Source organism: Chiloscyllium plagiosum, chromosome 3 (assembly GCF_004010195.1).
Source record: "Chiloscyllium plagiosum isolate BGI_BamShark_2017 chromosome 3, ASM401019v2, whole genome shotgun sequence".
NCBI classification, from domain to species: Eukaryota; Metazoa; Chordata; class Chondrichthyes; order Orectolobiformes; family Hemiscylliidae; genus Chiloscyllium; species Chiloscyllium plagiosum.
The window spans coordinates 69043189-69057503 of record NC_057712.1 but is presented as its reverse complement, the minus strand read 5'-3'; the positions used below and the strand labels follow the sequence as shown (position 1 = coordinate 69057503).

At 42.2% G+C, this 14315-nt stretch overlaps 1 protein-coding gene across 1 annotated transcript in view; it reads left to right on the top strand.

Annotated features, from left to right (window-relative positions):
- The window catches only part of rnf217 (ring finger protein 217), an 85562-nt gene that overhangs the window by 54982 nt on the left and 16265 nt on the right, over positions 1-14315 (top strand). Inside the window, exon 5 of the mRNA XM_043684048.1 lies at positions 2552-2623. Within this exon, the coding sequence (XP_043539983.1) occupies positions 2552-2623 (72 nt within the window). The remainder of the gene's footprint in view (positions 1-2551; positions 2624-14315) is intronic.

The window sequence follows — 14315 nt, the reverse complement described above, 5'->3', positions numbered from 1 at the left end:
CCTTCCTCCAGATGACTGAGATGAAATCAAGAGTGCTTTTCTGCCATATTTTAGAATTTTAGTAAGTCTTCTGCCTGTGCTGGCTGCCTTGGTTCTCAGTCCACCGATAACCTTTCCAAATTCATGGTGGGCTCAGGTTGTGCTGAAGTAGTGGCAGATTGCATACTCAGGAGTGTGATCAAGATGAGGATTGGAGTCTTGGATGAGGAGATCTTCAAACTACCTCTGTCCTTGATGAACACCACTCCATCCCTTGCTCTCAGTAGGTGATTTGACTGCGCTGAAGAACTTATACATGTCATGGATGCTCACGTGGTTGGATTTTCTGCACTGTTTCTGCCTACTGTCTGTTCCTTATGGAATTTTGTTGAAACTGGACCTTCATTTATCTGTACATCTCTTTCTTTCCCTCTTGTTTTTGTGGTGTGTCCAGTTCAGGAACTCCTTGTGCTTGAGGTTTAATGGCTCCTTTACTCCTAATCATGCTCGTTAAACTGACCTTGATGTTTCCTGGAAGAGGAACCTTTAGTCTCCTCACAAGTGCTGTTGATATTGAATTTTGCATTGTTTGAGTAGATCCTTTGCAGCAGGTTCCATGAGTTAAAAACTCCTGTGGAGATGCTTTTGCAGCCACTGCCACCTTTGGACCAGCAGGCAGAGGTCTGGATTATGTGAAGATCAATCCAGCAGTAGTTGAGCCAACGCCAGTGTCTAGGGTGAGGATGTTATCATGAGTTTTTGCATTAGCCTCTCTGACACCACAAGTGTTTTGTTATGACAGGATAATATTCTGGCTATTTTGCCAGGAAGCAGAGGACTCTGTGGCTGATGGCTTTTCCTGCACTTTCATTGGCCTATGCCCCTTGCCAGAGGTTTGTATCCTTTTAACTCTGGCATTGAAATCACCAAGGGAGAATTGACCTTGGGGGGGTGGAGGATGAGGGGGGGGCGAGGAGATGCTTCTACTTGTTGGTTGATGGCACAATGAGGATTCTCAATGTCAGACAGCCCCTCAAATATCAGCATAGAGTTACTGCTGCTAGAACATAATAATGCAATCTCTGGGCATTGCTTCTCCCAATGTGTTAGCAGCTGGTTATGCTGTCACTGCCTGTGTACCAATCATATTGCTGCTGTTGGTCTCAATCTTACCACTTCCCCCTGGCTGGACTCTCGCTGTCTTTGCAGTTCCTTTATCCCCACTGCACCCTCACTTTGACTAATATAACTGTCAAAGGAAGTTAGATGTACTTTAGAATCTACAAATGAAAAATTCTGTGCTCCTAAAAATACTCCTTTTTGTGAGTTACTTAGAAACTCAAAGACTACTTCAACAGTTGTCTAATTGCAAATTCCTGCCTGATTTTTTTTTTCAATAAAAGACATGGAGTTATATATAATGGGAAGTAAGGAAGTAAGAAATAATCTTGGCACTGTGAGCAAGGTGGTTTATAATGCAGCTAGTTAAATATCTGGAAGATTTTATAAAATTCTAAAGCCTGGGGTTAGGTAATGAATACAGTGTTTCCCAAGCATTTGCAAATCCTTCGTAATTTCTAATGACCTTAAATTACATTATTGCTGCAAAAAGACATTGCGCTCAATATTGGCAAGAGCTCAAAAAAAGTAACCTCCACTGCACTAGTAGAAACTCAACCATGTCTTCTACCAGTCAGTGAAGTGGTACCAAATTCTAGGCTGTTTTGTGCTGTGAGTCTGTGTTCACCAGCAGCTGGATTAAAATGACGAAGTTAACCTTTTCCATTCACAGTGCAAATGGTCAAGACAGTGACTAGCTGATCTCTACAGGTGAAACAGTTCCTAGGTTCAAATTGTGGTTGGCACTGAGTTAGCCAATCACAATAACATTCGTAGCACGGGTTGCATGTTACCCCTAATTTCCATCCCACAACTAGGAGGTGGATAAGTGAGGATTGAAATGGCTTAGTCATGATCCACGCAGACACCCTGTAAATTCTTTACCTGTAAAGATTTGGAGGTGCCAGTGTTGGACTGGGGTGTACAAAGTCAAAAATGACAACACCGGGTTATAGTCCAACAGGTTTATTTGGAAGCACTAACTTTTGGAGCACTGCTCCTTCATCAGGTGGTTGTGCTTTACTGTAAAGAAATTGACACAAATAAAACACAATGCCTTCAGAAAAATTAGAAAAGAAACAGAATGAAACAGCTGTGGCTTTTTTTATTATTGGAATGTTGCAGTCAACTTAGAAATGATTGTTGTATCAATTCCTGCAGTTTTGCATTAAGCGATCCCCCTTCTCCAGCACAATTGGTTGAGCTTTTTGGGACATAAAATGAGGCAAGTACAATTTTTAATATTCCAAGTGTCAGCTTAACTGTCAATATTATGATAGGTTTAGATGCCAACATCAGTGACATGTAAACTGATACCAAAACTCTGTTTGTGTGTCTGCACCCAAATTTGAGTAGCAGTTATAAATAGGTTTGTGCTTTATCACTAAGGTGATAGAGAAGGAAGGCTGTGTCTTTATATACAATTTTTCTAAGAACGATTTTTGTTTTACAGCTGGAAAGTTACTTATAGCTCCTTTGATGCTGGTGTTGGTGGTGGTACTAGGAGCCATAACATTTGTAGTAGGTAAGTCATGTAGCCTTTTGTGACTTGCTCTTAATCCTGAAATAATACTTCAGTAAATGTTCTGGAAGTTCATTGAAGTACTTCAAATGAGAAGTTTTTTCTGTGCAAATGTCTTTGTAACAGTAAGTTCAATGTGTTTCACTCACCTGCATATTCATTCAAGGACTCTTATCAGATTTTTGTTTTCTGAATTTGAATTATTATTGTTCTGTCGACAGAAGTAGTTTCTGTAAGTGCTCATTAGGTAAAATTCCTATCATTTGGAGGGTGCCAAGGAAACTTAGAAATGACTGACCTCACCATCGAGAACCAAATCATGACCAGAATTTTTTTTCAGGCAACTGAAAGCAGCTGACCGGCTGATTAGCTCAGAAAGGAGGCTTTGGAAGTGACAATTATTGGATAGTGGAGGTTGTGCTGCTGAGATGACCATAAGGTCTCTGAAGTCATTGAGGATACAGGGAGGAGCACTCCTGCTCCTCTTGGGTCTGCAGAGTAGTTTATCTGGGGACTCTAGAGTATCCTCAGAGGAATGTTCCCCATTCCTACCTAATACCATGGTAAGAGATCTTATAGAGGGATACTTCAGAAATTGAGCCCATCATTAATATATTTCAATGCATCTAACATCTGTTTGCTTGGTAAAAACCGAAAGAGGTGGCAATGTGGCTCAGTGGTTAGCACTGATGCCACACAGTGCCAGTGACCTGGGTTCAATTCCTGCCTCTGAAAACTGTCTATGTGGAGTTTACACCTCTCCCACTGCCATTGGGTTCCTCTGGGTGCCCCACGTCCTTCCATAGTCCAAAGATGTGCAGGATAGGTGGATTGGCCGTGCTGAATTGCCCATAGTGTCCACGGATGTGTAAGTTAGGTGGATTAGCCGTGGGAAATGCAGGATTACAGGGATCTGGTGGGGAAATGAGTATGGGTGGGATGTTCTTTGGAGAGTCGGTATGGAGTTGTTTAGCCGAACCACCTGTTTCCACACTGGAGGGATTCCATGATTCCATGAACTGTGATGCTCTAAATGGAAAACAAAAATAGAAATTGCTGGTAAAGCTCAGCAGGTCTGTCAGTATGTGTGAAGAGAAATCAGTTGACATTTTGGGTCTGGTATCCCTTCCTGAGAACTGATGATAGCTAGGAAAATGGTTTTTATATCGAAGATGGGGTGGGGAAGGGACTAAGAAGTAAACAATAGTTGGGGATAGACCTCAAAGAAAGGGAAGAACAGTTGGACAGACAAAGAAATGGATAACAATCTGGTCTGATGGGTGACTAACTGTTAATGGACACTGTTAGTGACTAACATTTGGGTAGGGGTTACTAGCAGACTGTGATATCAAGACCTCGAGTAGGGTTGGGGGCTAGGACATTTGATATTGAGTCCAGAAGGCTGCAGGTCCCCAAGTGGAAAATGAGGTGGTGTTCTTCCAGCTTGCACTAAGCTTCGCTGGAACACTGAGACAGAGATATTGGACAGGGAATGGGGTGGTGTATTGAAGTGGCAGGCAACTGGAAGCGCAGGGTCATATTTGTGGGCAGAATGGAAGTGTTCTGCGAAGCGGGCACCCAGTCTATGCTTAGTTTCCCCAATATGGAGGAGACCACATTTGAGCAGCGAATGCAGTAGACTAGATTGGGTGAAGTGCAGGTAAAGAGCTGCTTCACCTGGAAAATATGTTTGGGCCCTTGGATACTGGGGAGATAAATGGGCACGTGTTACACCTTCAATGTGTGGCGACTTGTCGGGAGTGAAGGCAGAGTGGACCAGGATGCCCCAGGGAGAACGGTCCCTGTGGAAGGCAAAATAAGAGAGGAGAGGGGAGTATGTGGTGGTGGCATCTTGCTGGAGTTGGCAGAAATGGCAGTTAATGATTTTGTGGGTGTCGATGCTGGGAGGGGAATGATACATAAGGACAAGGGGAACCCTATTATTGTTGTGGGATGAAGGAGAGGGAGTGAGGGCCAAACTGCAGGAGATGGGTTGGACCAGGTTGAGGGCCCTGTCATCAACCACACTGGAGCATCCTTCGTTGTGGAAGAAAATGGACATTTCAGAGGCTCGGCAAGGCTCAACACATTCCAGGCAGTTGAAGAATGCTACATTGTTCTCAAACTTGGGCAATTTCATTGAATTAGGTTGGATCAATTGGAATACAGGGGCCATTTTGGATAAAGAACTGGCTTGGAGGTAAAAGACAGAGCGTGATGGTGGAGGGTTGTTTTTCAGACTGGAGGCCTGTGACCAGTGGAGTGCCACAAGGATTGTTGCTGGGTTCACTACTTTTCATCATTAATATAAATGATTTGGATGTGAACATAGGTATAATTAGTAAGTTTGCAGATGACACCAAAATTGAAGATGTAGTGGACAGCAATGAAGGTTACCTCCGAGGACAATAGGATCTTGTTCACATGGACCAATGGGCTGAGGAGTGGCAGATGGAATTTAATTTCAATAACTGCATTTTGTAAAAGCACATCAGGGCAAGACTTATATACTTAATGGTAAGGTCCTGGGGAGTGTTGCTGAACAAATAGACCTTGGATTGCAGGTTCATAGCTCCTTGAAAGTGGAGTCATAGGTAGACAGGATAGTGAAGAAGGCATTTAGTATGCTTTCCTTTATTGATCAGTATGGAGTACAGGAGTTGGGAGGTCATGTTGCAGCTGCACAGGACATTGGCTCGACCACTTTTGGAATATTGCATGCAATTCTGGTCTCCTTCCTATCTGAGATATGTTGTGAAACTTGAAAGGGTTCAGAAAAGATTTACAAGGATATTGCCAGGGTTGGAGGATTTGAGCTATAGGGAAAGGCTGAATAGGCTGGGGCTGTCTTCACTGGAGCTTCGGAGGCTGAGGGATGACCTCATAGAGGTTTATAAAATCATGAGTGGGATGAATAAGGTAAATAAACGAGGTCTGGGAGTCTAGAACTAGAGGGCATAGGTTTAGGGTGAGTGAGGAAAGATTTAAAAGGGAGCAAAGCAGCAACGTTTTTCAGAGGTATGGAATGAGTTGCCAGAGGAAGTGGTAGAGGTTGATACAATTATAACATTTAAAAGGCATTTGGATGGGTATATGAATAGGAAGGATTTAAAGGGATATGGCTCAAGTGCTGGCAAGTGAGACTAGATTAATTTAGGATATCTGGTTGATGTGGCGAGTTGGACTGAAGGGTCTGTCTCTGTGCTGTACATCTGAGTCTATAAATTATTATTATAGAAAACATATTGAGTCTATGTTGTCAATTGATGGCGTTATTCAGAACATTAGTTGGCTCAACCTGTCCTGAACTGTCATGGCTTTCCTTATAACTCTTCTATACATTTTCAAAAGATTGAACAATATTTCTAAAGTTAACCAGAAATAACTGCGTCAAAGATTCTCAAGTGCTCATGATTCTTGCATTCAAACCTGATTTCATGCAAGGCACTTGTATAGCCAGGCTCCAAAGAAATATTTTAAAAACTGAAGAGAATTAGAAGTGCTAAGAACTGATATTGACTTCTTAAAATCTTTTCACAACCCACATGAGTTCTGGAATAATTCTGAACAGGAAATTCTACAGTTGCTTTGAGTTACTTCCTGTTAACAACAACTTTGATACCTAGTCTTGTGTTAAAGGGAGAATTTTTAATATAAACCATAGATGTCATGTTACATGCCATCTGAATACAAGTAGGTTTGATTTTCAGTTGTGGAAATCTAAACTAGAGAATAAAGAAATCATTAAACAATTGCACAATACCTACAATTGACAGAGATAAATGAATAGAGCAGAAAGTAAGTTATGTTGATTTTCCCCTGTTTTACATTACACCCTCCGTAACTAACCTTTAAACTTGCAGATGAATGAAGTGCCTTCAGTATTTGCTTGACTGTGTTGTAGTTACTTCACAATACTGCTGCAAATATGATCATAATATCTGATTTAGTCATATGGCATAGCAACAGGCTATTTGGCCCATCATGCCTATGCTAACCAACAAACATCCGACTATATTAATCCCATTTATCTGCATTTGATCCAAAGCTCTGGCTTTAAAGTGCTCATCCAAATGCTTCTCAAATTCTGCCACCCTCTCGGGCAGTGCATTCCATGACGAGATTTTTCCTCAGATCTTCTCTAAACCACTTACTCTTCACCTTAACCTTATGCCATGAAGTAAAAATTCTCACAATCTACCCTATCTATGCCTCTCTCAATCCTGTATAGCTCAATCAGATCCCTCCCTCAGCCTCCTCTGCTCCAAAGAAAACAACCTAGCTAATCTAGACACTCCTCATAACTGAGACTTTCCATCCCAGGCAACATTCTGGTGAATTTCCTCTGCACCCTCTCCAATGCACTCACATCCTTCTTTTCATGTGGTGACCAGAACTGTACGCAGTATTCCATTTTTAGCCTAACAAATGCTCTATAAAGTTGCAACATAGAACATCGAACAATAGAGCACAGGAACGGGCCCTTTTTTGCCCAAGATGTTGTACTGAACATACATCAAATTAAACTAAGCATTTCTGCCTGCCTTTGGTTCATGTCCCACCATTCCTGCATAGTCATGTGCTTTTCTAAAGGTTTCTTAAATGCCCCTATTGTATCTGCCACCTCTGGCAACATGTTTCCACACTCCTACCACTTTCTCTGTTTAAAAAAAATTGCCCTCACATTTCCTTTGAACTTTTCCCCTCACCTTAAGTGCATGTCTCCTCATTTTAGATATTTCAACTTTAGGGGATAAAGATTCTGACAATCAGCCCTATCAATGCATCTCATAATTTTATAGATTTCTATCAAGTCTCCCCTCAGTCTCTGCTGCCTCAGGTTTTTTCTGGCCTCTCCTTATAGCTCACACCCACTAATCCAGGCATCCTAGTAAACCTCTCCAAAGCCTCCACAACCTTCCTATAACATGGCAATTAGAATCGAACGCAATACCCTCGGGTGTGGCCTAACCAAAGTCTTATGAAGATGCAACATGACGTCCTGACTCTTGTACTCAATTCCTCGACCAATAAAGGCAAGCATGCTATATATATATATGCCTTTTCCACACTATCTACTTGAGTGGCCACTTTCAGGGAGCTAGAACTTGAACCCCAAGATCCTTGTGTACATCAATGCTGTTCAGGGTCCTACCATTACTTCAACATTTGCTGTCCCAAAGTGCAGCACCTCATGCTTACCTGGATTAAACTCCATCTGCCATTTCTCCACCCATACCTGCAACTGATCTATATCTTGCTGTATCCATTGACAACCTTTTACTCTATCCACAACTTCACTGATCTTTATATTGTCTGCTAACTTACTAACCCACCCATCTACATTTTCAGCCAAGTCATTTATGTGTATCGCAAACAGCAGAGGTCCCAGTACAGATCCCTGCAGAGCACCACTAGTCACGGACCTCCATCCTGAAAACACCATTCCACCACTACTGTCTGCCTTCTATGGGCAAGCCAGCTCTGAACCCACACAACCAAGACACCATGGGTCCCATGCATCTTAATCTTCTGGATGAGCCTACCAGAGGGACCTTGCCAATAGCCTTATTAATATCCCGGTAAACAACAGACACTGCTCTACATTGATCGATCACCTTCTTCACCTCCTTGAAAAATTCAATCAGGTTAGTAAGATGTGACCAGCTCCACGCAAAGCCATGTTGACTGTCCTTAATTATGCTGCTTTTCCAAATGTGCATAAATCCCATCCTTAAGAATTCTGTCCAATAGCTTCCCAAACACTGATGTGAGACTCACCAGTCTATATTTTCCTGGATTATCCCTATTTTCCTCTTGAACAGAGGAACAACATTAGCTACTCGCCAGTCCTCTGGGACCCCTCCAGTGGCTAATAAGGATACAAAGATTTTGGTCAAATCCTCAGGGATCTCCTCTCTTGCATCTCTCTCAATAACTTGGGGTAGATATCATTTGGCCCTGGAGACTTATCCATCTTAATGCTCTTCAAGAGACTGAACACCACTTCTTTCTTGATCTGAGAATGCTGTAACATGCTCCACACAAATCTCTCTAGCCTCTATATCCTTTCTCCTAGGTGAATACTAATGCAACTTACTCATTTAGGATCTGACCCATATCCTCTGCCTCCAAGCACATTCCCTCCTTTATCCTTGAGTGGTCCTACCTTCTCCTTAGTTATCCTCTTGTTTTCAAAGTGTGTATAGGATGCCTTGGGATTCTACTTGCCAAGGTCATTTCATGGCCCCTTCTTGCTCTTCTAATTCAACAAGACGTCCCTGCTTCTGTCTTGTATGCCCCGGCTCATGAAGGCAAATATCCCATTTGCCACTTTCATGACCCCGGTTGCCTGTATTGATACCTTCAGGGTTCTGTAGGCTTGTACCATCATGGTCCCTTTGTTCCTCAGTATTCCTTAGAAACCTGAAAATGTGTTGCTGGAACAGCTCAGCAGGTCAGGCAGCATCCAGGGAACAGGAGAATCGACGTTTCGGGCATAAGCCCTTCTTCAGGAAACCTGAAGAAGGGCTTATGCCTGAAACGTCGATTCTCCTGTTCCCTGGATGCTGCCTGACCTGCTGCGCTGTTCCAGCAACACATTTTCAGCTCCGATCTCCAGCATCTGCAGACCTCACTTAATCCTTAGAGACCTATCATTCATTGTGTACATCCTCTTTTTAGACCTCCCAAAATGCATCACCTCACAACTATCAGGATTACATTCCATCCACCATTGCTGATCAATACCAGACTGAAGTCTGAGACCATCCTTCCCCAGTATCATCAACACCCCAATTTTCGTGTCATCTGTAAACTTACTAATTATATTTGTGTATTCACATCCAAGTTGTTAAAGTACATAACAAACAGCAAGGGTCCCAGTACTCATCCCTGTGTTACATTGCTGGTCATAAACTTCCAGTCACAGAGATAACTCTCCAACATCACCCTCTGCGTCCTGTTTGCAAGCCTCTTTGTTATGTCTCTCCATCATTAGGTCAGAGATGGGGCTGTTCACTGAAGTTTCATCAATCAGCTCCATTTATAATTACTCAGAAAATGTTGCAATTCATGCTCTTCTGTCGCATGCTCTGGACAGAATTCAACAGAAGGTAACATTTGTGTCACTCTCATGCTGAGCAATGACCATCTCCAACTTGAGGAAATGGTGGTGAGGCATCTTTAACTGCTCTATTCTGAGTGATTTAGGTACAGTTACAATTCTGATAGGGAAGGACTTCATCGAGTCCTCCATCTAGATGGTAGAGGTTTGGAAGGTCCTGTCAAAACAGGTTTGACTAGTTGCAGCAGTGCGTCTTATAGATGATACATACTGCCAGTGTTTTCCAGTTGTGGATGGGATGTTATCAAGCAGGCTGTTTTGCTCTATATGGTGTAAAACATTGAGTATTGTTGGAGGTGCATTCAATCGTGGATATAAAGAGTATTCCATTACAGTCCTGACATGTACCTTATAAATGGTAGCATAGCTTTGGGGAACAGAGATGAGTTATTAAATGCAGAATACTCAGCTTCTTTCTTACCCTTTCGGCACAATGTTTGTGTTAAGTTTTAAGTCAATAGTGACCTCATGAATGTTGATGTAGGGGGATTTACTAATTGTAATTGAATATTAAGGGGAGCAGGTTACACTTTCCCTTAGTGGAGCTGGTCATTAAGGCGTATTTTAGTCATCACCCCATTATATTAAATGGCATTTCCACAGCCAAATGTCTTCTACTGGGGGTCAGCATTGACTGGAAGCTGAAGTGGACGTGCCTTTGCCACTACAGAAGTTAGAGGTTGGATATTTTGTGTGAGTGACTCATATCCTGACTCCCCAGAGCCTGTCCGCCCCCTCAAAGCATATGATGGCATATTTTCCACTTGCCTGAATGGTTGCAGCTACATGAGTCATGACAAAAAAATGTGAGCAATGGAGCCTTGCCTTAAGCATGGTAAGTTGACTGTGAGATTGTTCTAGGCAGGGTGGAGTAACCTGCTTATTTGATGGAATCTCTTAAATACAAAGATTGGATTCTGGCTTTATGACTACAACCATCAAACTTTATCGTGAATTAAAGAGCTATAGTGTGTCATCCACTGGATGGCTCAATGAATTTATACAACAAGCATGAATTAATGTATGAAGAGTATGAAGTTGCCACAATGCATTACAAGTCTGCTTAGTTGATCTCAATTTGCACAGAGTTTCACAGGGAAAGTCAAACAAAGTTTTAAGCTGTGATCACCATAAATGCTTGTGTGGTGAAAAATATTGGGATGATTTGGCTGTGTACTTCGCTTGTTCACTGGGTATTCAAAGGGGATTTTGCATCTTACTCTGGAAAAGAAATACAGAGTAATTAAAACAGCTCAGACTAGATTTTCTGGTACAAGTTTAATTTATATCTGAACGGCTCGAAACAAGTGAAGAGCTTGCCTGGTTCCTGTTTGTAATGTCTGATTAATTCATAGCTTGATGGGAAGTCATAAATAACTTTGTGTAGATGCCACTGTTATCTGTCCCTCAGTTTAAGCATGATATCAACTTGGGGTTGTGAGTTCCTGCCACAGCTCTCTGTGACTGAACAAGTTGATTCTTGATACACAGACTTTGGCTTGGATTATACAAGAATGCTCATCTCATGTTAGGAATGGTAAATTCCTGGTAAAGTAATATTTTGAGAAATAAAAGGAAGTGGCAGAATAGGAGGCTGGTGCTTCTTGATCTTAGGAGATGCCCAAAAGCCTGATCAACAAACAACAAGCCAAGTCAAAAGAAAATCAAGCCTGTTTGAAGCTTGAGAAGTGCCCATATTAAGAATATCTTAAAACACATAAGGGTAGATAAATCCCCAGGACCTGACCAAGACCAGACTTTGTGGGAAGCTAGGAAAGTGATTGCTGGGCCCCTTGCTGAGATATTTGTATCATGGATAGCCACGTTGAGATGCCAGAACACTGGAGGTTAGCTAATCTGTTGCCATTATTTAAAAAAGGTGGTAAGGAAAAGCCAGGGAACTACAGACTTGTGAGCCTGATGTCAGTGGTGGGTTAGTTTTGGAGGGGATTCTGAGGGACAGGGTTTACATGTATTTGGAAAAGCAAGAACTGATTAGGAATAATCAGTGTGGCTTTGTGCATGGGAAATCATGTCTCACTAATTTGGTTGAGTTTCTTGAAGAAGTGACAAAGAAGACTAATGAAGGCAGAGCAGTGGATATTGTCCATATGGACTTCAGCAAGGCGTTCAATGAAGTTCTGCGTGGTAGACTGGTTAGCAAGGTTAGATCACATGGAATTCGGGGAGAGCTGGTCATTTGGATACAAAATTGGCTTGAAGGTAGGAGACAAATAGTGGTGGAGGAGGATGGTCTTTCAGAATGGAGGCCTGTGACCAGCAGTGTGCTGCAAAGATCAGAGCTGGGTTCACTGTTTTTTGTCCTTTGCGTAAATGATTTGGATATGAATATAGGAGGTTTGGTTTGGAAATTTGCAGATAACACCAAAATTGGTGGTGTAGTGGACAGCAAAGAAGGTTATCTCTGAATCTTGAACAGATGGGCCATTGGGCCAAAGAGTGGCAAATGATTTTATTTTTGATAAATGTGAGATGTTGCATTTTGGAAAGGCAAACCAAGGAAGAACTTGTTTACTTAATGGTAAGGTTCTGGAGAGTGTTGCCGAACAAAGAGACTTTGGAGCGCAGGTTCATGGTTCCTTGAAGGTGGAGTCGCAGATAGACAGGGTGGTGAAGGTGTTTGGTGTACTTGCCTTATTGGTCAGTGCATTGAGTATAGGAATTGGGAGTATGTTGCAGCTGTACAGGACATTGATTAGGCCACTTCTCGAATACTGGGTTCAATTTTGCACTCCCTGTTATTGGAAAAATGTTATGTGATTGAAAGAATCATAGAATCCCTACAGTGTGGAAATAGGCCATTTGACCCAACAAAGTCCACACCGACCCTCTGACGAGTAACCCTCCCAAACTCATTCCCCTATCCTATTACTGTACATTTACCCCTGACTAATGCACCTAACCTACCGATCCCTGAGTACTGTGTGCAATTTAGCATAGCCAATTCACCTAACCTGCACATCTTTAAATTGTGGGAGGAAACTGGAGCACCCAGTGGAAACCCACACTGACACTGAGAGAATGTGAAAACTTCTCACAGACAGTTGCTCGAGGCTGGAATCGAACCCATGTCCCTGGTGCTGTGACACAGCAGTGCTAATACTGAGCCACCTGCCGTCCCAAGGGTGCAGAAAAGGTTTACAAGGATATTGCCAGGTTTGGAGGGTTTAAGCTGTAGGGAGAAGCCAAATAACCTGGAACTATTTTCCTTGGAGGATCAGAGGCTGAGGGGTTTATAGACCAGAGGTTTATAAAATCATGAAGGGTGTGAATTGGATGAATAGCCAAAGTCTTTTTCCCAGGGTAGGAGAGTCTAAAACTCGAGGGCATAGGTTTAAGGTGAGAGGGGGGAAGAGTTAAAGGGGACCCAAAAGGTAGCTTTTTCATGCAGAGGGTGGTGTATGTACGGAATGAGCTGCCAGAGCAAGCGATGGAGGCTGGTACAATTGCAACATTGAAAAAGCATCTGGATGGGTTTATGAATAGGAAGGGTTTAGAGGAAAATGGGCGAAATGCTGGCAAATAGGACTAGATTATTATAGGATATCATCAGCTTGGATGAGTTAGAAAAAGGGTCTGTTTCCATGCTGTACATCTCTAGGTAACAATAAGCCTGGCATTAATTCTCCTGTTGGCACCTAAAGTGGAAAGAGTACTGTTTAAAACAGTTGCAATAAAGATAGTGCAGTTTACAACAGCTCAACACATTGTGACTATAAGGAGTCAGAAGCAGCTGCACTGACTTTACAGTGGGTGAAATAGCTCTACATCTGAAACAAAAAAAAAGTTGCTGGAGAAACCCAACAGGTCTGGTAACATCTGTGGAGAGAAAGCAGAGTTAACATTTTGCGTCCAGTGACCCTTCTTCAGAACTCCATGAAGGAACAGGAGTCATGGATTCCCTCTATAGTTTGTTTCCTCGCAGAAAGAGGAAGAAAAATAACCATTCTGGCTCAGTAACAAATCAGTGGCATCTTTACTTAAGATGTAGTATGCTGGAACATTAATATGTATAGTCCCTGGGCAGGATAGTGTGTCAACAATATAGTAAAATATTAATGAGCAAAACTGGCCTTGTATTGCTGATTGTGAATGTTTTTGCCTGGATAAGTTATGGGTGTCTGCTTTCACAGCCAATCTAACTTATAGCCATTATTTCCTGTGTAAGCTCCATGTTAATATTTCTGTATGCTTTATTTCATAGAACTGTATTCAGCAGTGCTGTTTCTTTTCCCTTCAAGTAAAGAGAAAATTCAAAGAAATGCACAGGAGATCAATCAATCAATCAGCATTTGTAAAGAGGGCAGACAAGTTAGGGCATTTTAGACATGAAGCCTCCATTATGTCTCTGAATGGGCTATATATATATCCCACAGCCTCATCCAGTACTGTTTGGTAGCCTGTAATTCACATCAAAATGAAGACAAAGTAGAGATTTTGGAGTGAGAAGTGATTGCTGGGCCTCTTGCCAAGATATTTGTATCATCGATAGTCACAGGTGAGGTGCCGGAAGAGTGGAGGTTAGCAAACGTGGTGCCACTGTTTAAG